General features: G+C 48.4%; 1 protein-coding gene across 4 annotated transcripts in view; it reads right to left on the reverse strand.

The window, feature by feature from the left end:
• The window catches only part of SEPTIN9 (septin 9), a 160,773-nt gene that overhangs the window by 44,359 nt on the left and 90,758 nt on the right, over positions 1–25,656 (reverse strand). For all 4 annotated transcript variants that reach the window (XM_063175466.1, XM_063175469.1, XM_063175468.1 and 1 more), the window contains one exon: positions 15,399–16,058. In XM_063175466.1, the coding sequence (XP_063031536.1) occupies positions 15,399–16,058 (660 nt within the window). The remainder of the gene's footprint in view (positions 1–15,398; positions 16,059–25,656) is intronic.

Consider the following 25,656-nt stretch of genomic DNA (forward strand, 5'->3'; position numbering starts at 1 on the left):
CAAGCAAAAGCTGTGGTGGAAACTTATTTTCTAGATGAAAAGCAACAGGGAAAAGACTGGATTTATAACATCACTTTACCAAATGCAATTAATTTCTTAATTAGTCAAACTGAACACTCCTAGTTTAGAAGCACCCAGTTAATACCAGCCCTATTTGCTTTTATTTAGTGTCTTTTATGTGTACTTTTGCTTTGGCTAGGTAAACTCCAAAGGCTGGAGAGTGGAGATTTAGGGAAGTTTATTCAGAATGTTGTAGGTTGGGTATAAAAATAATCTCCCAAACCTCCACATGCAGCAAAGCAGAGTTTGGAGAAACTTTCCACAGCAGGGCAGTGATTTCTCAGGGAGATGAAGAGGTGACAGCCACCAGACTGACACATCCCCTGTCCATCTGTCCTGGAGGACACACAGCAGCTGCTATTCCCTGCCTGGCCAGGTAGATGGAGCTCAGCCGGCACCAAGCGCGAATTCCTCCGTGCTGGAAGGGCTCCCATGCTCTAGAGTCGGTAATTCAGTGATTTTCACTGAGGAAGGTCCCCAACAAACGGGACCAGCTCAGACCCAGCTCTCTCAGATCTTCACCTTTCACTCTGTGAAAAATGTGTTTGTGATTGGTGTCAATGGAATCAGCAAATCTGCTATGTTGAAAATAGACATAAAGAACAATTTCTGAGTGAATAACCAAATAAAGCATCAAAATAAAAGAAGTACAACGTTTTTGTGATTGGTGTCAATTGGCAATGGAATCAGCAAATTCTTGTATCTGCTATGGCGAAAATAGACATAAAGAACAATTTCTGACTGAATAACCAAATAAAGCATCAAAATAAAAAGAAGTGTAGTAAAGTAAAAGAGATGAGGTAGCAAGATGACTGATGCTTAGAATAAAATAGAAGATGTTTTGGTAAAGCTAAGAGATATTCCAACAAAGCACCTAAGTGTTTAAGTATAATAAAAAGCTTAATGACAAAATCATGTAGCAGACACCAGTGTAAAACCTCCCTTCAGACAAGGACAGGAAGCCAACGACCACCTAGAAAGATGATGAAATTGCTGATCCCAGCTTATTTTTGCTGATTCAAACTAACCAAGCCCTTTAAAAAATGCTTTGTAAGCTTAAGAACAGTATATATATATTTTGTTGAACTTGTGTGCCATGAGTGGAGCAGTGACTCCCCGGCCAGCCAGCACTGCTTGCTTGCTTTAAAATAAAATAAAATATAAAAATGAAATTCAGTTTAGTTATCGAAATTTTATATCAATTTCAGCCTTGGAGATGGTGGATCGACTGCTACAAACATTTCAGCAGAACCACTGCTTCTCCAACTCCCATCCTCTGCTGCAAACTCACTCTGAAGACATTTCACCCCACAAAACCCAAACACAGCAGAGCCCCGAGGAGCAGGAAGCAATTTCCCGGTTTTTCCCCCATAAATTCAGGGGGATGGGGGTCAGGGGGACCTTTGGGGCCCCTGGTCCTGCAGGAAGCAGCAGGGGGAGGGGGTGGCCAGGCTTTCCATCCCTCACCCCAGGGTCACCCTCCCCAGCCAGGCCGGATGTAGGATGTCTAATATTTCTCCAGTTCTGTTTTAACACTCACACCATCTTGGGAGCAGGAAGCTTAAGCCATTTCCTGCAAGGCATTGCTCTGCCCCTTCAAATATTTCCAGCCTCGGTGCAAACTGTTTTAAAACTGAGCCTGGCAGCTGGGAGTGTGAAACCAGAGGAGGGGCTTGTCCAGGGAAAATTCAGTTTGTGAAACCTATCCAGTCCCTGCTGCTGCAGAGCAGCAAAATAAATATTGCTGTGGACAATAAAAGAGAGCAATTCATCTTGCATGTCTGAAAAATGAGAAGGAAAAGCAGAAACTCCAAACAATGTTCTCTGTGCCTCTCCCAAGGGACACAACACTGGTCCCCAGCAGAAAGCCACAGCCACATCCCCCCCTGTCCCTGCAGCCACGATTTGAAGCTTTCCCAGCTTTGCTCTTTCAGTGCAGCCCAAATCATGGCTTTGGTTTGCTTGCCCCATAAATAATCTGTCCCACACATGGGCTGAAATAGCCCCAAAGAGACCCTTCCCACTCCTCCAAGTGGAGGAGGAGAATAAATGTTCATTCCCTGAAGGGCTGCAGAAGAATTTTGGGCAGTGCCAGGGCAGAGCTGGAAACCCCCCAGAGCCCACAGGGCAGCAGAGCTCAGCCCCACGTCCCCCTCAGCCCTGTCATCTGCTCTCAGCTCCTCTCCAGGTGACACTCAGGGACACAGGGCCCCCTCAGCCCTGCTATCTGCTCTCAGCTCCTCTCCAGGTGACACTCAGGGACACAGGAACCCCTCAGCCCTGCTATCTGCTCTCAGTTCTTCTCCAGGTGACACTCAGGGACACAGGAACCCCTCAGCCCTGCTATCTGCTCTCAGTTCTTCTCCAGGTGACACTCAGGGACACAGGAACCCCTCAGCCCTGCTATCTGCTCTCAGCTCCTCTCCAGGTGACACTCAGGGACACAGGGCCCCCTCAGCCCTGCTATCTGCTCTCAGCTCCTCTCCAGGTGACACTCAGGGACACAGGGTCCTCTCAGCCCTGCTATCTGCTCTCAGCTCCTCTCCAGGTGACACAAAGGGCCCCCTCAGCCCTGTCCCCACAGCACCCCAAGGCAAAGATGGGGACAGAAGGGTGGCAGCTCACCTCCTGCTGCCGTCCCTGTGCTCCAGCTCACCTGTGAGCTCTGTTATGTCCTCTCAGCTCCTCTCCAGGTGACACTCAGGGACACAGGGCCAGCAAACAAAGCCATGCCCCAAGGGCTCTGCTCCCCTGAGCTCCCACTCCCAGGGCTGCTCCTTCCCAAGACTTTTCTGTCCAGGAACTGAAGGCACGAAGCAGAAAGGAAACCCCAGAGCTCCTCCAGGGCCCTGCAGGAACCCTTCACCTCCCAACCTCAGGGCGTGCACTCCTGGGCTGTAAATAAACTTTTATTTACTACACAAAGTAGGGTAAAGAGGATTGTTTCCCTGAGGAATGGTGGGAGGAACATCAGTGTTATGGCAGGATCTCAGATTTCACAAAGCAGTTCCTGGAGACCTCAGCAGGAGCCACAACACCTCTGCAGTGGCCACATCCCCCCAGATCCTGACTGCCCTACAAATCCTGACCCTGCCAGCTCAAACAGGGACCTCTCAGGGCACAGATCTGCCCAGCCACCCTGCACCCAGCACTGCCAGGCTTGGAGAGAACGGGGCTGGAGCAAATTCACCTCCTGCATCCCACAGAGCAGCACAGAGGCGAGGCCCAGCCCCTGCAGCTGGACCATGATGGATTCACTGCAGCCTCTGACCATGATGGATTCACTGCTGCCCCCAGGACCACCCACACCCCTTATGTGCTGTCTTATCAAGGTTCCCATCACATCTCAGAGCACTGAACTGCCCAAAGCCAGGGCATCATCCTCAGCACTCAACTGCATCCTCTCATCTTCTGCAAGGCCACCAAAAGGGCTGGACAGGGGGTCTCGAGGCCACAGTGACCCCAGGGAGGGCCCCAGCAGGCTGTGAACTTGGCCTCCCACTTCCACCCCATTTATCTGCATGCTGGGATGCAGGAGGAAGCAAGTTCAGCCAGAGTTTGTCTAAACAATTGTGTTTTATCAGAAAAGCTGCTCAGATCTACTCCTCTTTCCCAGGATATATCTGGACAATTCCAAGGTACTCTCCATTCTCCATGCAGCCTGCAGCAGATGGAAGCAGGGGAAGAGGACATGAGGCAAGGAGCATCCAAACCCCCCTGCTCCTCCCTCAGTGCCAGCAGCCTCCAACACCCATCAACCAGAGGCACAAACCATGCCACATCTGCTCCCCACACTCCAAAGGCTGCCTTCCAAATCCTTATTTCCTCTTCAAACTATGGGTTTCTGAAATTTAGGAGTGAGCAAGGTAGACTGGCAGGGTTGTGATAGAGAAAACAGCTGATACAGAAAACACCTGATGCATCCCTTTCCTCCTGGACAGCTCAGGACCCCCCTTAGTAGGGCCACCCCAGTGACCTGGGCAGGGGCTGCTCCCACCCTGCACAATCCCACAGCACCTCTGGAAGCAGGACCAGCTAATTCCTAATCACCAGCTGAACCTGGAAGTGATGCCTCAGGTTTTGGCTTTTAAATTTTTCAGATTCTGTGCTGCTTCAGTGTGTGGGTCTGGGTTCACATGAGGGGATGGTGAGCTCTGTGCACAGAGCAGGGAGACAAAACAATTCCTGCTCCAGCTGGGCACCAAGGACAAATGATCCAAATCTCAGCCCAGGAGCACAAACACCGTGGGCTGGAGAGAGAAAAACAAGGATGGGACTGCATGGGGTAAAGCTGGAATGGGACAATGAACTGCAAGATGCAAATGGAGCAGAACTGATCACAGTGACAGACCCCGTGCCCACTCGTGCTTTTTGGGACCATTTTGGTTCATCTTGGGTGCAGCCCTGGCTGGGCTCTTGTGCTGCCCAAGGTGGATCCATGGAGGAGATCCTTTTCATAAATCCCTGCTTTATTCTGTAACTCTGTCCAGCCTCTGCTCTGGGTAACCCTTCTCAAGGCATCAGAAGAAGAAAGAGCCCAATGCAAGGACTGAAACTCAGGCATCTTGCCACGTTCACCAGCTCCCTGGTACAAAAGGAGAAGTTGGAAGAGGGATTCCTCCAAGGCAATGAAGGATTGGACAGCAAAGGCAGGGTCTGACAAGGCTCTCCCCCTATACAAACTTTTGCCATCTCCTCAGTGTTTTTCTGGCTCTTGGTCCATGAACTGATTTCCACTACAGACGTGGGGAGTGCCCTGAGTGCATCTCACATGAGATAAGAGCATGAGCCTGCACATTTGTAGCTTCAGAGGCTGAAACCAGGGACTCATCCTGTGCCTCCACGTGCCAGAGCTTCAGACGAGGGTCCAGAGCACACCAACTCCTCAGGGCATCAGCAGAGAACAGCACAAGCTCCCAGACCAGAGCAAATGCCCAGCAGAGTGAGCAGAATTCCCCATCCAGAGCCATAACACACAGGGGAAGCAAACACAGGCAGCCCCAGCTGGGCAGGGCAGCTCCTGTGATGTCCCTCCAGATGTGCCCAGCCCACGTGAGACACACCCAGGTGCATTTGAGCTGGAGTTGAAAGCAGGGCCCTACAATTCAAGACTTGTGAGTTACCACACACAGCTGGGGCTGAGAAAGCTCCTTTCAGGAATGTGGCTGCATTTCTCTCCACAGAGAAAAGCAAAGCACAACTTCCCAAGGATTTTCTGGGATTTACATTCTCTGAACCTCAGAGAAAGAAAAAAACAATTTTTATTTCATTTACTGTAGAAGTAGAATGTATTCACAAGTAGAATACATTGTGGAAAATTGTTTACCTGAAGGAAATTAGTTATTGGATTCTGGTGTGAGTGTTTTGATTCCCTGACCAATTGGATCCATGTGTGTGTGTCAAGGCTTGGCTGACAGTCACGAGATTCTGGGCAGCTGAGTTGAGTGTTTGTGCAGTTTCAGTTTAGATGTAATGTAATATTCTATAGAATAATATAGTATAATAAAGTAATTAATTAGCCTTTTGATATCCATGGAGTCCTCATCATTTCTCCCTGCCACAGAGGTCACCTGATTTCCTATACAGGAGCTGACACATCATTAACTTTTATCACTGCCCTCCCCTCCTAGGCACCACATCCTTTTGGATTCCCATCTAATCTTATTCTGGGATTTGCTGAGCTTTGCTTTGAAAGGGGGAACCAATGTCTGTCCCACTCCATGGGCAGCAGGAGAGGAGGAAAGGGGGGAAGGCAGAGCCACCATTAAAAGTTCAAGTTTTATGGATAAGCATCAAAGAAAACTTGACACACACATTTCAGCAACAGAACAATCTGAGCCAAGGTTGGCTGGGGGGCTGTCAGGCACCCATAATAACAAGGGGTTAATGCCCTACCCAGTTCTGTGCTGCTGCAAATCCCTTTTCACTCCATTCCTCTAGGAATAACACAGGAGAACACCTGGTAAGGCCACCTGACTCAGACAAACCCTGGGCATCTTCTCAAGGCTTGAAAAGATAAACAGAAATCCAAGGTAATGTTCATATCTGCCAGAGCATCATCAACCTCTGGATTTCAAGGTGCTGAAAAATGCTTCATTTCAGCAATCCTAAATTCCTGTTGGACAAATGGCCTTTGCCATGCAAGAACCAATCTACAGCTTCCAAACTGCAAATCAAATTGCAATTGGTACAAGTCCACAGAACAAACTGCAATTGGTACAAGCCCAGCAACCCCAAATGCCCACCCTGTCACTCCTGGGCTGGCACAGCAACCTGAGCTGGTTTGTTAAAATGATTTGCTTTTCATAAATGCATGAACATCTGCAAAGTTTTGTTGTTTGCAAAATATTTTGGACCAGAGCCTTGGGTCCAGCTTTGTCTCCCAGCATGCCTGGATAAACCAAAATGATTCAAGAGGGTGAAGCACTCACGCATGTGACCCTACAGAAACCCTGGGAACTTCTATGCAGAGACCAGTTCAGAAGATCAATGAGATGAGTGACCCAAATTTAACCAACACAAAGCAAAGCAGCTCTCTCCCCACATCCCTCCTTTAAAACCTCTAACAGATGTAGGAAAAACTGGGCTCAAAGAAGTCTGAGCACAGGCTGCAGTCCAAGACCAGCTGCTTTTTCCATTTATAGCCACATTCACTTCAGCTCCACCAAGCATTTTGGACAATGTAGAAGGGTCTCTGTGTCTGCTTGTTTGCTGGAGGAGTGTAAAGAACACAAATGGTTTGCTGTCATCTTATCTTTTCCTGCTCTCAACAGATCGTTTGATCTTCTCAAAACAAAGTTATCTCCCTATAATCTCAATTGAGTCCTCTGACAGAGTTTATGGAGCTGGCACTGCACCCAGCCTATGGTGTCCCTTCAAACACTGGCCAACAGAAACATCTCAGGCAGGGACAGCAGTTTAGAAATGGGTTAAAAGAGAAAGATTTCTTAATTACAGAAGGTTCATCACCACTGCCATCGTTTCCCTCCCCCAGCAGACAGCAGAGAAGTCACAAAACCAGGGGCCAGGCCTTACTGCAGGAGATCAAAGCAAACTCTTTGTTTTATCTTGGCCAAGATAACGGATTTTATTTGCCTTATCAGCCTGCAGGATGATTAACCTAAATGTGAGAAAGCTGGAGGATCCAAAGGAGCTGATGGGTGGGGAGCACACCACTGCCATGGGCTCCAGACATGCAAATACCACAGGATCAACAGAGAAACTCCTGGTTCCTACAGAGAAACTCTGGTTCCTCAGGCAGGGCTGTGTCTCCTTTTGCCTTTCAGCACCACTTGGATGAACACAGATCCCACAGCAGGCAGGAGCACTCACCCCTTTCTCAGCCAGCACAGGCATCTCTGTCCTGGGGCTGCCCCAGTTTTCATCACAGAGGGGAGTCACAGAATTCACAGAATTCACAGAATCACTGGGTTGGAAGAAACCTCCAAGAATTCACAGAATTCACAGAATGACAGGGTTGGACGAGACCTTCAAGACCATCAAGTCCAACCCAGACCCGATACAGCCCAAAACACCACCCAAAAACACAGCCCAAAACATAGCCCAAAAACAAGCACAGCCAAAAAACAAACACAGCTCAAAAACACAGCCCAAAACACAGTCCAAAAACAAATGCAGCCCAAAACCACACACAGCCTAAAAACATAGCCCAAACACAGCCAAAAACACAGCCCAAAAACACAGCCCAAAACCAAACACAGCCCAAAAACACAGCCCAAAACAAACACAGCAAAAAACAAGCACAGCTCAAAAACACATCCCAAAACACAGCCTAAAACACAACCAAAAACACAGCCCAAAACAGAGCCAAAACCAAACACAGCCCAAAAGACAGCCCAAAAACACACACAGACCAAAACACAGCCCAAAACCAACCAAAAACACAGCCCAAAACCAAAGACGGCCCAAAATGAACTCAGCCCCAAAACACAGCCCAAAAACACAGCCCAAAATAGCTAAAAACAAACCCTGCCCAAAGCACAGCCCAAACACAGCCCAAAACACAGCCCAAAACCAGCCAAAAACAAACACAGCCCAAAACACAGCCCAAAAATGCACACAGCCAAAACGCAACAAAAAACATACACAGCCCAAAAACACAGCCAAAAACAAGCACAGCTCAAAACCACAGCCAAAACACAGCCTAAGACACAGCCCAAAACCACAGCCAGGGTCAGGGCACACACAGGGAGGGGAGGCAGGCAGTGCCCTCCCATGCACATGGTGTCCTGGATCAGGCAGTGTCTCCATGATAGGACACATTTCTCTCTCCCACACACGCTCCCACTCTTTCCATGTCACTGGGCCTGCAGGTTCAGATTTTTCCAGATGATCTCATTTTTGGCACCTGAGCTCACAAACCGAGACTCAGCGTTTCCCACTCAGCCCCTCCATTTGGAATCCTGGGCTGGAGGAATTTTCCCATTAAAAATAAAAATAATAACAATCAAAAGACTGCTCATAACCCTCATAACCTAGCCTGAATCTGTCAGCTGGTTTAAGAGGAAACATTTCCATACAGCTTTAATCTCTTTGTACAGTTAAAAGAGCTGGAAATGGTGACTCACTGCATGTCCACTCAGCCCTGGGCTCTCTATCCCAGGGAGCCTGTCCAAATCCCTAAAACCCCTGCAGCCCCACACTTGGTGTCACCCCAGCAGCACAGGACAGAAGAAAAGTCACCCCAAGGCCTGTGTGACTTCACTTCTCCATCCCTGGGTGTCCATGGCAGGATGGGGGCTTGAAAGTGCAGCTCCCAGCGCACAGCAACAGGTGCTTGGTTTCCACAAGGATTTCAGTAGAAGTCAAAGTTTGCTTCTTTCTCTTTTTAAGTATTTTTTAATTGTTTACATTTTAACCTAACTCTATGGGAGTTCCGAAGTCTTTCCATAGTGAAAAGTCTTTCCATAAAGGTTCTAGCTGGGAAAAAAAGAGTAAAAACGGTTGAGTTGCTTCACTCTCCTGATGTTGCCCTGCTTGTTGTGCAGCAAAATAAATGGGGGGACCAAGAGGCACCACCCTGTGTGGCTGTCCCAAAGACTCCAACAAAGCCAAAAGCAAAGAGATGGTTCAGACTGTTTTGCATTGACTCATGTTGGGTTACAGAGGAAGGTCACATCCCTGTTTTAGGTGTTTTTAATTCCCTTGATTTATCTACACAAGCTCCAGAGCATCCTTGCCATGAAGGCCCAAGGGGCAGGAGCAGGAGCAGGGGTGGGACAGAGCCTGCCTTGATGGCTGAGTGCTGTCCCAGGGTGCAGAGCAGCTTGTGAGGGGACAGACAGGAGCATCACATCAAACCAGCTTCACCTCTCATGTGGGAGTGCTTCCAATCCACCCCGAGATCCCAGAGCTGAGCCACCAACACAAACAGCCCTACACTGGGGCCAGTGTAAAGGTAAAGTAAAGGTAAAGGTAAAGGTAAAGGCCAGCAAAATGGCCTTTCCCACTCTCCAAGCCTGACCACCACAAGTTATAAGGAACAAGAGAAGGCCAAGATGTTCAACCACACAAGCACAATGGCAGAGATGGGAGGCACAGTGCAAGGGGATGCTGTGGCAGATCACCCATGGCAGATTTGATGTGGCTTTTCCTGAGGATTCACCTGCCCCTCAACCAGCTGAGGATCCCAGGAGATGTCTCCATTGCACAAAAACAAACACAGCCCAAAAAATACAGCCCAAAAGCATAGCCCACAACACAGCCCAAAAACACAGCCAAGACACAACCAAAAACACAGCCCAAAACAGTCCAAGACACAACCAAAACCACAACCAAAAACACAGCCCAAAAACACACACAGCCCAAAACACACCCAAGGCACAACCAAAAACACAGCCAAAAACAAACAAAGCTCAAAAACACAGCCCAAAACCAACCAAAAACACAACCAAAAACACACACAGCCCAAAACCAGGTGGATGTCTCTGGATGCAGCCCTGCTGCTCCCACAGTGATTCCCTGCTCATCTCCTCACAGGGATGAACCAGCAGCTCCTGCCACACTGGCACCACAGCACTGCCCAGACCTGCTCTGCCAGCACAGGGCAGCAACATCCTCCTGTGCCAGCCCCAGCCCAGTGCCCTGGGACTGGGAGGGAGCTGCTGCCCACAGCAGGGGCCTGGGAGAGGTCACCCCCACCCACGGGAGCTCAGATTTGGGTATTCACAGCAAGGACAGCTTCCCACAGTGCCCAAGGCTGTGGATTCAGGAACAGCCCTTCCCCTCACCCTGTTTTCATGGCTATTTTTAATTGTTTGTGCCTCTTTCTGCCCTCTGCATGTCCTCCCCTTGCCTGCCCCCACTGCACAGCCCAGCTCACATTGCTCTGGCAGATTCCAACTACAGCAATCCATATCACCTGCTCATCCCATCCCATCCCATCCCATCCCATCCCATCCCATCCCATCCCATCCCATCCCATCCCATCCCATCCCATCCCATCCCATCTCCTTGTCCCAGCTGGGGAGCCCAGCCACACAAAACCTCCATTGACACCTCCACTGGAGATTTTGGGGACACAAAGCCCACCTTTGAGTGACACACCCCAAAGGGATGGGTGCTTCTGTCCCATCTCCCTGTCACTCATGGCCCAATTCAATGTTATACCAGCACAAACAAAGCTCCCCAGGGAGTGCAGGAGAGCACAAAGACTCAGGAGGGAGAGCACGGATGGGAAGGAACATTTCTTGCCCCATAAACACCTCCTGCTTTTCTCCCACCTGGAGCAGGCTCAGCCCTCACCACCAGCCCTGCTGCCCTAATGAGGCTCGGCACTGAAATTGCTCCTTTCCTCTGTGGTTTGCTGTGATCTGCCAAACTCCCTGGGACTGTTTTTCTCCTCTGACTGGCCTCTTCCTGCACAGCACGCTCTCCTGCATACCTTCAGCAGCAGGGCAGGCAGCTGAGCCTGACAGCTGGGGAAGGCAGCTCCAGAACAGGAGAGGTCACCCCCACCCAGCGAGGGCAGCTGGAGGCAGCTGCATCCCCTCGCAGCTGTTTGGGCTGTTTTGGCTGGGCACCACAGGTTCCAAGGGTGCCCAGAGCCCCAGGAGCACCTCCCGGTGACCCAAACCCTGGAGCACCTCCCGGTGACCCAAACCTGGAGCAGAAGCTGCCACACGTTGTCCCTGCTGCAGACATCAGAGGGGCAGGGTCATTGCTGAGATGGTCACAACACAAAGCAGAGACTGCAAGCAGTCTCAGATGGTAACTCTTTATGATGGAAAATGGCTGAGTTTTTATATACTTTCTAATTGTTTATTTTTTTTATTCTAACTATTGGTTACCATAAATTAGCATAACACTATTTGTGAAAAGTAACTAACTTCAGCTCACTTTAAAAATATTTCACCTAGTTGTAAAGTTCTTTATCTTTTTTTAATTCTTCTTTCCTCTCAGTCTCTTTAGTACCAGCCTTAGAGAGAGCTCTTCATTAGCCTCTTCTTACTTCTCAACTTCTTCTCACTCTTTTCACTGACAAGCTCACTATTGGTCTCTTCTGCAGGGCAGGGTTTGCATTTGGGGGAGTCACCCCCACCCAGTGAGGGCAGCTGGAGGCAGCTGCATCCCCTCTCAGCTGTTTGAGAGGGGACCAGCCACGGGGTCCAGGGCTGCCCAGAGCTGCCCAGAGCCCCAGGAGCACCTCCTGGTGACCCAAACCCTGGAGCAGAAGCTGCCACACGTTGTCCCTGCTGCAGACATCAGAGGGGCAGGGTCATTGCTGAGGTGGTCACAACACAAAGCAGAGACTGCAAGGAGTCTCAGATGGTCACTCTATGATGGAAAATGGTTGAATTTTATATACTTTCTAATTGTTTATTTTTTTTTACTCTATTAGTTTCAATAACACTATTAGTGAAAAGTCACAGTAACTTCGGCTAACTTTCTAAAAATATTTCACCTAGTTGTAAAGTTCTTTATCTTTTTTTTTAATTCTTCTTTTCTCTCAGTCTCTTTAGTACCAGCCTTAGAGAGAGCTCTTCATTAGCTTCTTTTTAGTTCTTTTCACTCTTGTAAGTCTTAGCTCTTCACACAAAGTTGGTAATTGCTTCCATGGGTTAAAATCAAAGGCTCGGGTGTTTTTGACTCTGTGCCAGGGTCTCTGAGCCCCCTGCCAGGGTCTGGAGTCCTCCAGGGCAGCCAGAGCAATGTCCTGGGTCCCGACACCTTCCAAGGCAAACCATTCTGTGCTGATCCTTGGAGACATTTGGACTGAAAGCCCTTTTTGTCCCAGAGCCAGGGTTGTGCTGCCAGGCAGACTGCAGACAGCTGGGCCCAGGGGTGACACTGTCCCAGCAGCTGTCCCCCCTCTGTCCCTGCCCTGGGCAGCTGGAGCACTCAGCAGCTCAGCTGAATTCTGATTTAAAGCACCAGCCACCCATGGGGCTCAGGGCTGGGGCACTCAGCAGCCCAGACCCAGCAGGGTGAGGCTGAGCACCCTCCCATGGGGCAGGATGGACACCACACACTGCAGCTGGGGACAGAGGGGGGCTCACAAAATCCCCATCTTGGGCAGGGGCTCAGAGCTCAGCTGTGCCCAGCTGGAGATGGCCCAACCTGTGAAAAAACCAGCTCAGAAAAACCATGCCTACATCACACACAGAGTAAGAAAAACCCACTTGAGTGATGCAGGTTCCACATCAGCTCCCTGCTGACTCCGGGCTTGGTTTTACACCAGCACACACCACAGCCTGATCTCTGCACATCACTGTGACCACAGGAGAGGGGATGGGACCCCTGGTCCAGCTCAGGACCTCCCAGGCCCTGGCTCAGCTACCCCAGCCCATCCCACAGCCCCAGGGTGGGGAGGGAGGGGGTGCCCTCCCCCTGACCACAGGACCCCTCTCATGGGCAAGGGAGAATGGAAAAGTCATTAACAGGTCTGAAAGGAAAATCTCCAAAACATTCTGGGGAATAAATGACAGCTGGGAAGGGAGGGGAGCTGGCTTTAACATGGAATTAATTGAAAACAAGATAGAGCTAATATAAGCCAGGTCTCCAGTTTCATAGTGGCTCTGGTCCATGATGTTATTAGACTTTGTCTCCAAGGTCAAAAACCCTGACTTCTGCTAATGAAGAGGCAGTTCCTGCCCACAGCCACAAACAACAGCACCAAACAATGATATCCCAGCACCACTTCCAGAGCCAGCAGCTCTCCCACACCTCAGAGCCTCTCCAGAGCCCTGTGGGGCTGCACACAGAGCCTGAGCTGGCAGGGCTGGCATTGCCAGCACCCAGGGAGGCACAGTGCAAAGGAGGATGTGGCAGGAGGATGTGCTAGGATCACCCATGGCACATTTGATGTGGATTCCTGAGGATTTGCCTGCCCCTCATCCAGCTGAGGATCCCAGGAGATGTCTCCACGGCACAGGGCAGGTGGGTGTCTCTGGATGAAGCCCCACAGTGATTCCCTATTCCTCTCCTCACAGGGATGAACCACACTGGCACCACAGCACTGCTCAGACCTGCTCTGCCAGCACTGCCACTTCCTTTTCTCTTTCCTTCTAGAATTTCTTATTGAACTTGACAGCTCTTTCAGGCAGGATGAACCCAAGGGGAACACCTCTGCCTGCGGACACATCTGAGCACAGATCCCTGAGCAGCCTTGAGAGGTGGCACCACAGGAGCTGAAAGAGCAGCACACAGCTCCTGCCACCTCCTGTGTGACACCTGGGACAGCCACCACCCCAGCCAGGGCTGTACAGGGTAATGACACATCCTCTGAACAGAGACAGGGTATTGTAAATGCAGGGTCAACCACGAGGGGAGAGAATGGTGCATCTGCCTCCATCTTATCAGAGGGCTAATTTATTACTTTATTATACTATATTATAATAATTATATAGCATAATAAAGTATAATACATTACATATTTATATAATATTATACTATATTATTATATTAAAGAATACTATACTGTAATAAAGAACACAGAAAGGATACTTACTAAATGTTAAAAAGATAATAATAAAAACTTGTGACTCTTTCCAGAGCCCCGACACAGCTTGGCCCTGATTGGCCAAAGAGTGAAAACAACTCACACCTGGGGTAAACAATCTCCAAACACATTCCACATGAGCACAACACAGGAGAAGCAAATGAGATAAGAATTGTTTTCCTTTGCTCTGAGGTCTCTTGCTGCCTTTCAGCTTCCCAGGAGAAAAACCCTGGTTGAAGGAATCATGTTCAGGGAATGTGAATGCCACAACACAGTCCTCCCAGGATTTTCCTGGGAAGCTGTGAGAAACTGTGGGAAACTTAGAGAAAAGCATTAAAACAATTATTATCTCTCTTTCTGTAACCCTTGTTTATAGATATGGCTTTCCAAAGTGTGCTAGTCATAGCTCACCAACAGTGTCAGAGATTTTCACTTTGAGACCAATCAAATCTCACCTTAGTGCGTCTCATTATACAATTTCATCATAAAACAATATTACAACAATAAAAAAATAGAATAACACTATAAAAGCATTAAAACAATTATTATCTCTCTTTCTGTAACCCTTGTTTATAGATATGGTTCTCCAGAGTGTGCTAATCATCGCTCACCAATAGTGTCAGAGGTTTTTACTTTGAGACCAATCAAAGAGACTTGGAGACTCACTTTAGCGAGTCACATTATAAAATTTCATTACAAAATGACATTTGAACAATAAAAGAATGAAATAGCTATATAACATAATAACTACTATTAATTATTATTAATAATCAATAATCAATACAATAATTATTACATTTTAATGTATTAATAGCAAAATATAATTTAATGTGAATAATCTTAATATTCATGTTCTATAATACTAATAATTCATTATTCAACATTAATGGTCTATATCAATGAACTATAATAATTACAATAAATAATATTAAATATTACAAAATCATAATTTAACATTAATATTTTAGTTAGTGTAATAATTATTAATAAATATTAGTTGTTAATATTAAATTATATTATCAACATAATAACTATTTATTAAAATTAATAATATAATAACAAGATTAATAAATATATTAATTTACAAATAAATATTTATTAATAAATATTTAAACGTTCAATATATATACATATAAATATTTATATATAAAATATATATGAATTTAAAATATTTATTAATTTAAAATTTATGGATCTAATAATTATAAAATTTATAAATATAATAATTATTAATTTATAAATATGATAGTGATAGAATTTATAAAGATAATAATTATGACATTTATAAATACAATCATTATAAAATTATAAATTCCCTTCTGATCCACCTCACAAACCCTTCCACTCCATCCCTGACCCGTCAGCCCCTGGCACTCACCTTCCTCTCTCTTCGGCGGGCTCTCGGCGGGCAGCCCGTGTGCCTTTGTCTCTGCCAGCTGTGGCAGGGCGGGCACGGCGGGCTCTGAGCCCTCGGCCGCCCTCACGGCCGGGCTCTCGGTGCCCTTTCCGCCCTGGCTGTCCGGGCGGCGCGGCGCGGTGTCCGGCACAGGGCCCAGCTCGGCGCGGCGCTGCGGCGGCTCGGGGATCTTGGAGGGCGGCTCGGGGATCTTGGAGGCCGGCGCCTCTGCCCGCCGCAGCTCCTGGGGCTTGCCCAGGGTGATCTCAGTCCTCCTGGCCGGGCCCTCGGGCGGTTTGTGGCCCACATCGGCTCGTTTGAGGCCGAACCGCGACAGGCCCGAGGTGGAGTTCTCCACCTGCTTGGAGGAGATGTCGATGGAGATTTCTGTTCTTCTGGACACCGGCTCGGGCAGTTTGGGTCCAGAGAGCTCCACTCTCCTCAGAGGGGGCTTGGGGGATCTTTGCACTGTGGGCTCCGCATGGCGGGTGGAGGGCTCCGAGTTCCTGGCGCCGAGTTCCTGAAACTTCTGCGTGGAGCTGGACACGGTGGACCTGAGGAGGGTGTTGGGGGCCCGTCTTTGTGGCGTGGAGGAATTTGAAGACTGATCTACCTCCTCGACCTCAAAGGATCTTTTCAGAGCTGAAAAACATGAAAAGTAGTTCAGGATTTAGTTACGGTCCACCTGAGTGTGTCCAGAGGTGCTTACAGACATTGCACAAGGGTCAAAACTCCATTTCTGCTCCTTCATCCCAGGACTCACAATCCACTTAAGCAGCTGGGGATTAAAGGCCCTGCCTCTTCAGACAAGTTAAAAACCCAGTAATAAAACAAATCAAGGCCAGGAAACTCAGCCCCAGAGCAGAAATTATCCCCACACTCAGAGGGGAGCAGAAGGTCCCACCATGGCATGGCAGAGCAGAGCAGGGTTTGGGTGAAGACAGAGATCCAGCTTCCTTTTCTTTTTCTTTCTTTTAACCTATGCCACAAAAAAAAGCAATGCCAAATTTCCTAAGAACTGATGGTTATACTGTATTTGAACTATAGCTGAATGGCAATCCTCATAACACAATGATTCTATTTAGCATGACATTTGCTGCCAATGCAGCAGTTTATGACCTGCTTCTGCTGTCACTCATGTCTGCTGACCACTCACTTGCAGAACATTTTAGTTTTAAAATGTTGTAAGGTGAAATCAGTGAAACCAATCATTAAGCAGTAGTTAAAATTTAAGTAACCTTTTCTATCCCGCTGAGCTAATGAAGTGCATTTTCTTGCTAACATTTTGCAAAGACTTTAATTCCTTTCTTGCTAGCAGTTAAAACTACTAAAACTCCTTTACACAGAAAAAACTATGAGTTTAAATTAGTGACACACAAAGTGGTCAGCAACAACACCTCGCTTTCCCTCTCACATCCAAAGGATGCACAGATAAACACAGGCTTTCCTGTGAGCACTGCCAGCAAAATGCAAGTTGAGAACAGGAAAACAATCCCAGGAGAGCACCAAATCCAATACAAATGAAGCAAGAAAACCAAAGGTGGCAGCCCCAGAAGCTCATATCCTTAAAAACAAACCTAGAGACCACAGGAACCCAAAGACTGAAATGTTTTGAGCACATGAACTTGAGACCCTGATACAAGGGAAGGGACAACTGATCCCTGCTCCTTTCAGGACCCAGCCAGGTGGAAACAAAAGGCTGAACTCCACAGAAAGGGAACCACTGCTGGATCCCACTGAGAAGCCACAGGCTGGAAATACTCTCTGATCCCCCCAAGAATCATAGCAGCAGTGAGATTTAACCTTCAAAATCCTGGGCTTGAGACTCCACAGGACATCAGGCTGGAGAGGGGCTGGGAACACAAACCCTGTGAGGAACCCCTGAGGGAGCTGGGGGTGCTCAGCCTGGAGAAAAGGAGACTCAGGGCTGCCCCCATCACTCTCACAGCTCCTGAAAGGTGCCTGTGCTCAGCTGGGGCTGGGCTCTGTCTGCAGCAGCACTGACACAACCAGAGCACACAGCCTCAAGCTGCAACAAGGGAAATTTAGGTTGGATAGCAGGAAAAAAAATTTCATGGAAAGAGTGATAAAGTTCTGGAATGGCTGCCAAGGGAGGTGGTGGATTCCCCATTCCTGGGTGTGTTTAACAAAGCCTGGATGTGGCACTGGGTGCCAGGGTTTAGCTGAGGGGTTGAGGCTGGAATTGATGATCTTGAAGGTCTCTCCCAATCTGGTCATTCTGTGGATTCTGTGAATTCTGTGAATCAGGATTCCAGGGAGAGAACTGGAGCAGAGCCTTGCCTCATCCCAGGAAGTCCTCCCACCCCTGGGGTGGAGCTGGAGAGGATCCACCATGCAGGAAGCATCCATGTCCCAGGGCTGCTCTGCCCCAGGACCCTCCATCCCTCAGACACATCCGTTGGCTGGACAGGAGCCATCGGTCACTGCTGGGTCCAGCTGGTGGCACAGGGAGAGGGGATCATCCCCATGGCAGCCACCCAGCTCTGCTCCAACACCCAGCAGCTGCCACCTCCTCTGTCCTGGCACCAGGGGTTGGCACAGCCATGGGCACCTCCCCTGGCACAGGGAAATCAGAGATGGTGAAGAAAGCAGGGCCCTCAGAGCTGGGGCTCAGCAAGGGGAGACTGCAGGGGTTAAAATGTGAGGATACAGACTTTGGACTGCTTTCCTTTTGGGGGGAATACCCCAATATGAACTCAAATATGAACCCCAGGCTCTTGTAGACATCTTTTATGGAAAATTCTTTCCTTAAGATTTTTCCTCCTGCGAAGCTGAGAGGCCTCAGGAAAAAAATGTAAACAATGATTATCTGCTGCTGTAAAATGCAACAGGTGCATCTGTGATTGGTCCATGTTGGTTGTTGCTAATTAATGGCCAATCACAGTCAGCTGGCTTGGACTCTCTGGTCAGACACAAGATTTTATTATCATTCCATTCTTTCTCCTTTGCTTGCTAGCCTTCTGATGAAATCCTTTCTTCTATTCTTTTAGTATAGTTTTAATATAATAAATCTCATAAAATAATAAATCAGCATTCTGAAACATGGAGTCAGATCCTCGTCTCTTCCCTCATCCTGGGACCCCTCTGAATACCATCACAGGGTACAGCTGGAGGGATGCACAGAGAGATCCAAGCCCAAGGTCAGCCTGATGGGAACAGCACCACAGGAAAGCACCAAAACACAAAATTCACCCCACCCTGTAAACCCAGGAACCCAAAGGGCACCTGGTGACAAATACTCTGTCTTGCATCTCAGAAATATTCAGACATCGGTAGAAGAAAGGATGGAGGCAATAAAGAAAATTAAAAATGCTTTTGCTCAGATTTATCTGGTTTCTGATTTCTGTGGAGCTCTCCCAGCCGTGCCATCACCTGCTCACAGGGGTGACAGCTCCTGCAGCACTCCCCACCCTGCAGTCTGCACTTGGCACAGCTCAGGCACTGCAGGTCTGTGTCCAAGGCACAGCTCTCAGCATCCCAGAATAATTAATTCCAAAAAAGCCCCACACTGGAAAGCTCTTTCCACATGTTCAAACTCTCAGGTCTCCAACCCTCAGCTGGAGCTCTGACCCTCCAGCACAGATTTTCCACAGTTTCCCCTCTCCATCACACACTTTATCCACAAACAAACATTTTAGCTGTATTTTTTTCCAAAACCCCCACGTTTAAAACAATGCAGCAGCCAAGCCCAGCCTGCATTTTGCTGGAAACAAAGAAAGAGGAAGGGACAACCCGACAGGGAGCCCTTGAGCAAAGCTGGGTGGGCAGGAGCAGCAGAGGACACTGAAGGGTGGAACCACACTTGTGTCCACATCAGGCCCTTCAAACCTGCCTGTCCCTCCTCCAGCCAGATCAGTCTCCACCTCTTCCCTTCAACAAGCAGCTCTCTGACCTCCTGAGAGCCACAACAGGGTAAATGCTCTCAAGGAACTCAGCAGCAAAGGAAATGCTGAGCAGTGTCTTTCCTGAATGAACATTGCCCTGAGATCCCTCAGTACCAAGAGGTTTGGGGATTTCTTTCTGACCTGCTAATGAGCTTTGGGTACAAACAGCCCTGCTGACCTCCAAGGGCTCCTCACTTGAGCCACATCCATCATCCCCACTCCTCTGAGCCCTGCTGCCCCTTCCCAAGGAAATACTGAGTAACCCCATTGCAAGGCTGCCCTACATGGCCCCTTTCCTTTGATTTTAAACCCCACAAAGTGCCCCAAACTCAGGGTAAACCTGCCCAAAGAAATGGTGAGTAACCCAATAGCAATGCTGACCTCATGGCCCCTTTCCTTTGACTTTAAACCCCACAAAGTGCCCCCAAACCCGGGATAAACCTGCTCAATGAAATGGTGAGTAACCCCATTGCAATGCTGACCTCATGGCCCTTTTCTTCTGACTTTAAAATCCACAAAGTGCCCCCAAACTCAGGGTAAACCTGCCCAAAGAAATGGTGAGTATACCAATAGCAATGCCGACCTACATGGCCCCTTTCCTTTGACTTTAAACCCTACAAAGTGCCCCAAGGCCAGGGCAAACCCCTCCAATGCCCCCCATGTGGTCTTTCTGGAGCACAGCCAGCCCCTGTTCTTATCAAAGGGCTGGACTGAATTACAACACCCAAAAATGGCTTTTTTCCAGGTCCTTCTGTTGCAGAAAAGAGAAAAAGGTCAAAGCCCAGACACAAAGGGGTTCAGAAAGCCCCAGGCAGAGCTGCAGCACCATGATTACAGCCTCAGGACAAGCAAGCCCTGCAGATAAATCCTCCCTTGTGCTGCTGTGCTAGGGGCAGGAAGGGGCTGAGGGGCTGGCCAAGAACCTCCACCCCAAAGAGGGGCAGAAATGGCTCAGCACAGGTTCTGACAGCAAAATCATGAGGAGCCCCAGGTCCCAGTGGCATTTCTGGGGACAACTCAGGAGCTTTTCTCACCCCTCTCTCAGGAGCTTTTCTCACCCCTCTCATCTCATGGTTTCACAGGGATTTCAGTGCCCAGCTTGTCCTGCTGGCACATTCCATGAATTCAGCATGGCCTGGAGAAGGTCAGACATCCCAGGCATGAGAAAGGAGGAGTGTGACCATGAGGGTTGGAGTTTCCACCTCTGAGACAGAGCCCACTGCCATGAGCACGATGGCATTGGGAATGTCACCTCCTCATGAGGGACTGAGCGTGGCTGGAGCTCCCTGCTCAGCTCTGCCTCTCTCCTCCTTGCATGACAGGAGAGAAGGACCTCAGGAAGCACAATAGCTTCAAAAAAAAAAAAAAAAAAAAAAGAGAAAAAACTTATAAATAGTGTGTCCTGCCCCAGAGCCAGGAAAGGAAAGTAAACAGCCTCTGCTCCTCCTCCCAGCTTCCTGCAGGGAAGTGTGTGTATTCCTCACAAAAACAGCAGCTGAGGGTAAGGCAGAGAAAGTTTTGAATTCTCAGCATCCAGGATTCCAACATTTAGGGATGCAGCCAGAGGTCTGGTTCAAATCCCAGCAGCTCATGCAACAGCAGAGATGTCACAAGGGTGCTCAGATGCCATGGAGGGATCTGGCTCCTGCACAGGGACTCCACAATGTGGGAAACAGTAAAGGTAAGAAGATTTTTAGAAAGATGGAAAGGTAGGCCTTAGAAACAGTAGAGAAACTTAGGGTTAGCTGTAGTTGTAAAGTCTGAAGGTAGAAAAAGTTACAACAGTATAGTAAGGACATGAAACAATAGTTTAAGTCTTAGGTTTGGTTAAGATAGAACTCAAGATTAGAGAAAAATATTTTTAGCAAGGCAGTAGAAGGTTAAGATAGACCTTAAGATTGGAGAAAAATATGTTTAGCAAGGTATTAAGGTTTTAAGCCTAATAATGAGGTATTGTGTATTGTTAATAGAAATCATACAAGTAAACATTGTATAAAGTGTATGTGTACTTCTAGTAATTGGTTAGAACAACTGTCTGTAAGCTTTAGCAACATGTTATTGGCTAGAAAGTTTTTAAGATGCTCTGTAACAAAGAAATCTTTGGCTGCTGCTGGCTGCACATGAGCTTAGCCATCCTCCTATTGTCTCAGCCATGTAATGAGGCTGATGCTGCAAATAAAGCTCAAGGAACGTTCCCCAGCAGTCCTGTCCTGTTTGTGAAAGGGAAAAACACACACAACCAGCACACACACACCCCAAACACACACAAACCAGCACACACACACACCAAACACACACAAACCAGCACACACACACACCAAACACACACATCCCAAACACACACATCAAACACACAGCCCAGCACACACACACACCCAAACACACACCCCAAACACACACAAACCAGCACACACACACCCAAACACACACAAACCAACACACACAAACACCAAACACACACAACCAGCACACACACACCCCAAACACACACAAACCAACACACACAAACACCAAACACACACAACCAGCACATACACCCCAAACACACATAGACCAGCACACACACACACACACCAAACACACACAAACCAGCACACACACACACCAAACACACACAACCAGCACACACACACACACAAACCAGCACACACAAACACACAAACCAGCACACACACACACAAACACACACCCCAAACACACACGAACCAGCACACACACACACACCAGCACACACACACCCCAAACACACACAAACCAGCACACACACACCAAACACACACAAACCAGCACGCACACACCCCAAACACACACGAACCAGCACACACACAAACCAGCACACATACACACACCAACACACACACCAACCAGCACACACACACCCCAAACACACACAACCAGCACACACACACCAAAACACACATCCCAAACACACACACCAAACACACACAAACCAACACACACAAACCAGCACACACACACACCAAACACACACAAACCAGCACACACACACACACACACACCAACACACACACCAAACACACACAAACCAGCACACACACACCCCAACACACACACAAACCAGCACACACACACCAAGCACACACACCCCAGCACACACACGTCCCAGCTGGAAGCTCTGGAGCACACAGCTAGCTCACTGCCACCACAGCTCACTGCCACCCCAGCCTGGCCCTGGGCACCCCAGGAGCGTCAGCCAGGGAACATTTGCAACATCTGCTCCTCCTCTGCTCCCTTTTTAAACAGAATATCCCACCAACAGGCCAGCGAGAGGCTTTATACAAGGCAACATCTATGCACAGAGCTCAGGAGGAGACCAAAATAAACAGCAAGGGATGCTGGCTCCTCTGGGAGCTGCTTCCAGCTCTGTCACAGCCACGGCCCCCAACTGCTTCCCATTAAACATCCTGTGCCCCTCTCGTGGTGCCTGTAACCCAGGGGTTGCATTTGCTTGCTTTGTTAAGCACAGAGAGCTTTCCCTGGGTTTTTGGACACATCAGAGCCCTGTGGGGCCGGGGCAGCGGGCGCCCCGTTATTCCCCAGCACACAATGGCAGCGTTTGAGAGCTCTAAACTGCTACCAGATGGTCACCTCCTGTTCCCAGGCAGGAAAGGGGGGAGGCTGCAGTTCTCATCTTTCAAGGAACCCTTGGAAACCCAACCCAGCATTCACTGCTCACGGCCCCAAAGCTTTCCAGAGGCCTGTCACAGGCAGCAGGGTGCTCGCAGGGCTCTTCTGGCCCAGGCTGAGAGCAAAGAGTGTTTGCCTGAGGAAACCCAGGGAATATTTCTATGTCTGCTCTGGGGTGCCCTGACCCCCAGGGCAGCACTGACTCTGACCCTCATCCATGGGGAAAGTTTCCTAGACTGCAAGATAGACTGGAATCCACAAAAGTGTGAAATAGATTATAGAGAGCAGTGTAGGTGTATCACGTGGTGAGAAATTGAGGTTTTGGGATTTTTAGTGTGTTGTGGATGGAAACAAGATGGAGGGCACAGGGTGTCATCCTGGGTTTCTTCTTCATGCTTCTTCTTCCTCCTTCTTCATGGGTTTGGGTGGCATTCTGTAATTGGGTGGGAAAATCCGCATTGGGGGCTCTTTGGGATCAGTTATTGGGTTAAAAGGGAAAATAACCCAGCTGTCAGTTCTTAATTGGATAGCTTGGTCTTAGAAGACCTTGTAACAAGAGATTGTTGGCCATTTTTGTGGTTGCTTTTCCAGTGCGCTGAGCCTGGTGTGGACAGGATGCAAAACTTTAGATAAGATAACAATAAACAAGAACCTGAAGAGCTGCCACCACCCAGAGCAGAGCTGGGTGCATTGGAGTGAGCTAAAGGCTCGGCTATGGGGGCAAGGAGGGTGTTCTGCATGTTCCTATAGGGTATTTCTATTGTGTAGTAAACCTGAAGGTCCCAGAGCAGAAAGGGAAGGGAGCCACAGCAGGACATCTGTACCCCACCCTTAACAAAAAGGGGCTCCCAGCTCCCCTGAGCCCCTCAGTGGGGTCAAAACCACGGGGCTGAGGTGGAAAATCCCTGGCAGCAAAGGCTGCACAAGCTGGCAGGATGTTGTGAGCACGCACAGCTTCAAAACAGCCTGAGAAACTCAGATCCCCTCCTACACCCACAGAAACCAAGGCAGGACACTTTAAAAGCACCTTTCCCAAAGCTTCTGTGATCTAACAAAAGAAAGAAGAAAAGAAGTAAGGGTTGCTGGGGCCCCTCCCTGTGCTTGTGCCAGAAGGCTTCACACCTTTCCTTCACCAATAAACCAACCTTGCAGCACTACATACATAAAATAAATAAATTATCTATCTATCTATCTATCTATCTATCTATCTATCTATCTATCTATCTATCTATCTATCTATCTATCTATCTATCCATCCATCCATCCATCCATCTATCTCTCTCTCTCTCTATATATATATATATATATATTTAGTGACATTCTGCTGTTGTACCTTGACTCTCACGCCATCCTGGGTCAGGTTATGAACAGTTTATGCTCACATAAATCCCTTCTCTGATTTCACAGCCAGCCTTCAAAGGAAGTGGCAGCAGACTGCCTGCTCTGACAGGAATCACATGCACAAGGAAAGGCTGGCAATGTGCTGTCATTATGCAGGGCCTTCCTGAATGGTGTAAACAGTACCAAGAGGTGGAAATTTGGGGATAAATGCAACTTCAGGGCTCTGACATCAATCAAAGCAGCGTTTCTCTCACTCACAGCAAGGTATAAAACAGCCTGAGGCTGATGCAGCAGACTGCTCCTTTCCCAGAAATGAACATGCAAAAGCAAAGTCACGACTAAGAATAGAAAAAAACAATAAAATCCACACTCAGATTAATACAAAATCCCAGCTTTCCAGTCCCCATAATGCAGTTCTCAAAAGATTTTAGCTTGATTCTCTATTACACTTGGGTTTATATAACCATTAACTCGCAGCAAAATGCTTCCAGCTCAGAGCAGTGTATTTTACATCCCTTATATTCATTTCATACTTGTACAGAAAATTACATAAAACACAGAGTATCCAGCCCAGCAGATTGCATTACTGCCTCTGCCAGAGGCTCACTCCAGCTCCTGTCTCCTGTCTGAGCTCCAGTTTCCTTTCACAAGGGGAGGAGGAAGGAGAGAAATAAATCTTTGCTGTGCCTCCCATGGGGGCTGCAGATTTGGTTTGGTTCACTAATATTTCTAAAATGCCCTGAAATGATTACCCAGAGACAAAAGTATGATGCAGATGGTCGTGCAGAGCCCAGCCTGCCCCGTGCTGGTGCCACAGATGCCAGCCCCAGGTGGCTGAATCCCAGTGCCCAGCAAGGGACATGGAGAGGGGCTGGGTGATTGAATCAGTCAAGTCTCCATTGGAGAAGATGCTCTGATGGTGGTGCTGTGATATGCTGGTTAAAAAGCTCCAGAAAAAGGGGAAACTGGGGCAAAGGAGGGATCCAGGAGCCATTTAGCCCTGCCATGCTGCCCTGATTCTGCTGTCCCTGCTCTCCTGGAGGGGACACCCAGCACTGCAGTGTGAGCTGCTGCCCAAACCTCCTGAGGGCTTTGAAAAATCAAATCCAATCCATCCCATGCAGTCCTCCCTGCAGTTTTACTTCCACTGGCCAACGTGACACAAAGATTCAGTCCCAACACCAGTGCTCACCACACTCCTTGTGCCCCAAACCAGTGCAGTGACCAGTGCCATGCCCTCACCACCACCCCAGGGCTGGCAGAGCACCCACCTCACCCTAGCAAGGGTTTTTGGGCTCCTTCTGTCCCAAAATGCCACCTCTCCTGCCAGGAGGAGTGGCACAGAC

This window comes from Melospiza melodia, chromosome 24 (assembly GCF_035770615.1).
Source record: "Melospiza melodia melodia isolate bMelMel2 chromosome 24, bMelMel2.pri, whole genome shotgun sequence".
Classification (NCBI taxonomy): Eukaryota; Metazoa; Chordata; class Aves; order Passeriformes; family Passerellidae; genus Melospiza; species Melospiza melodia.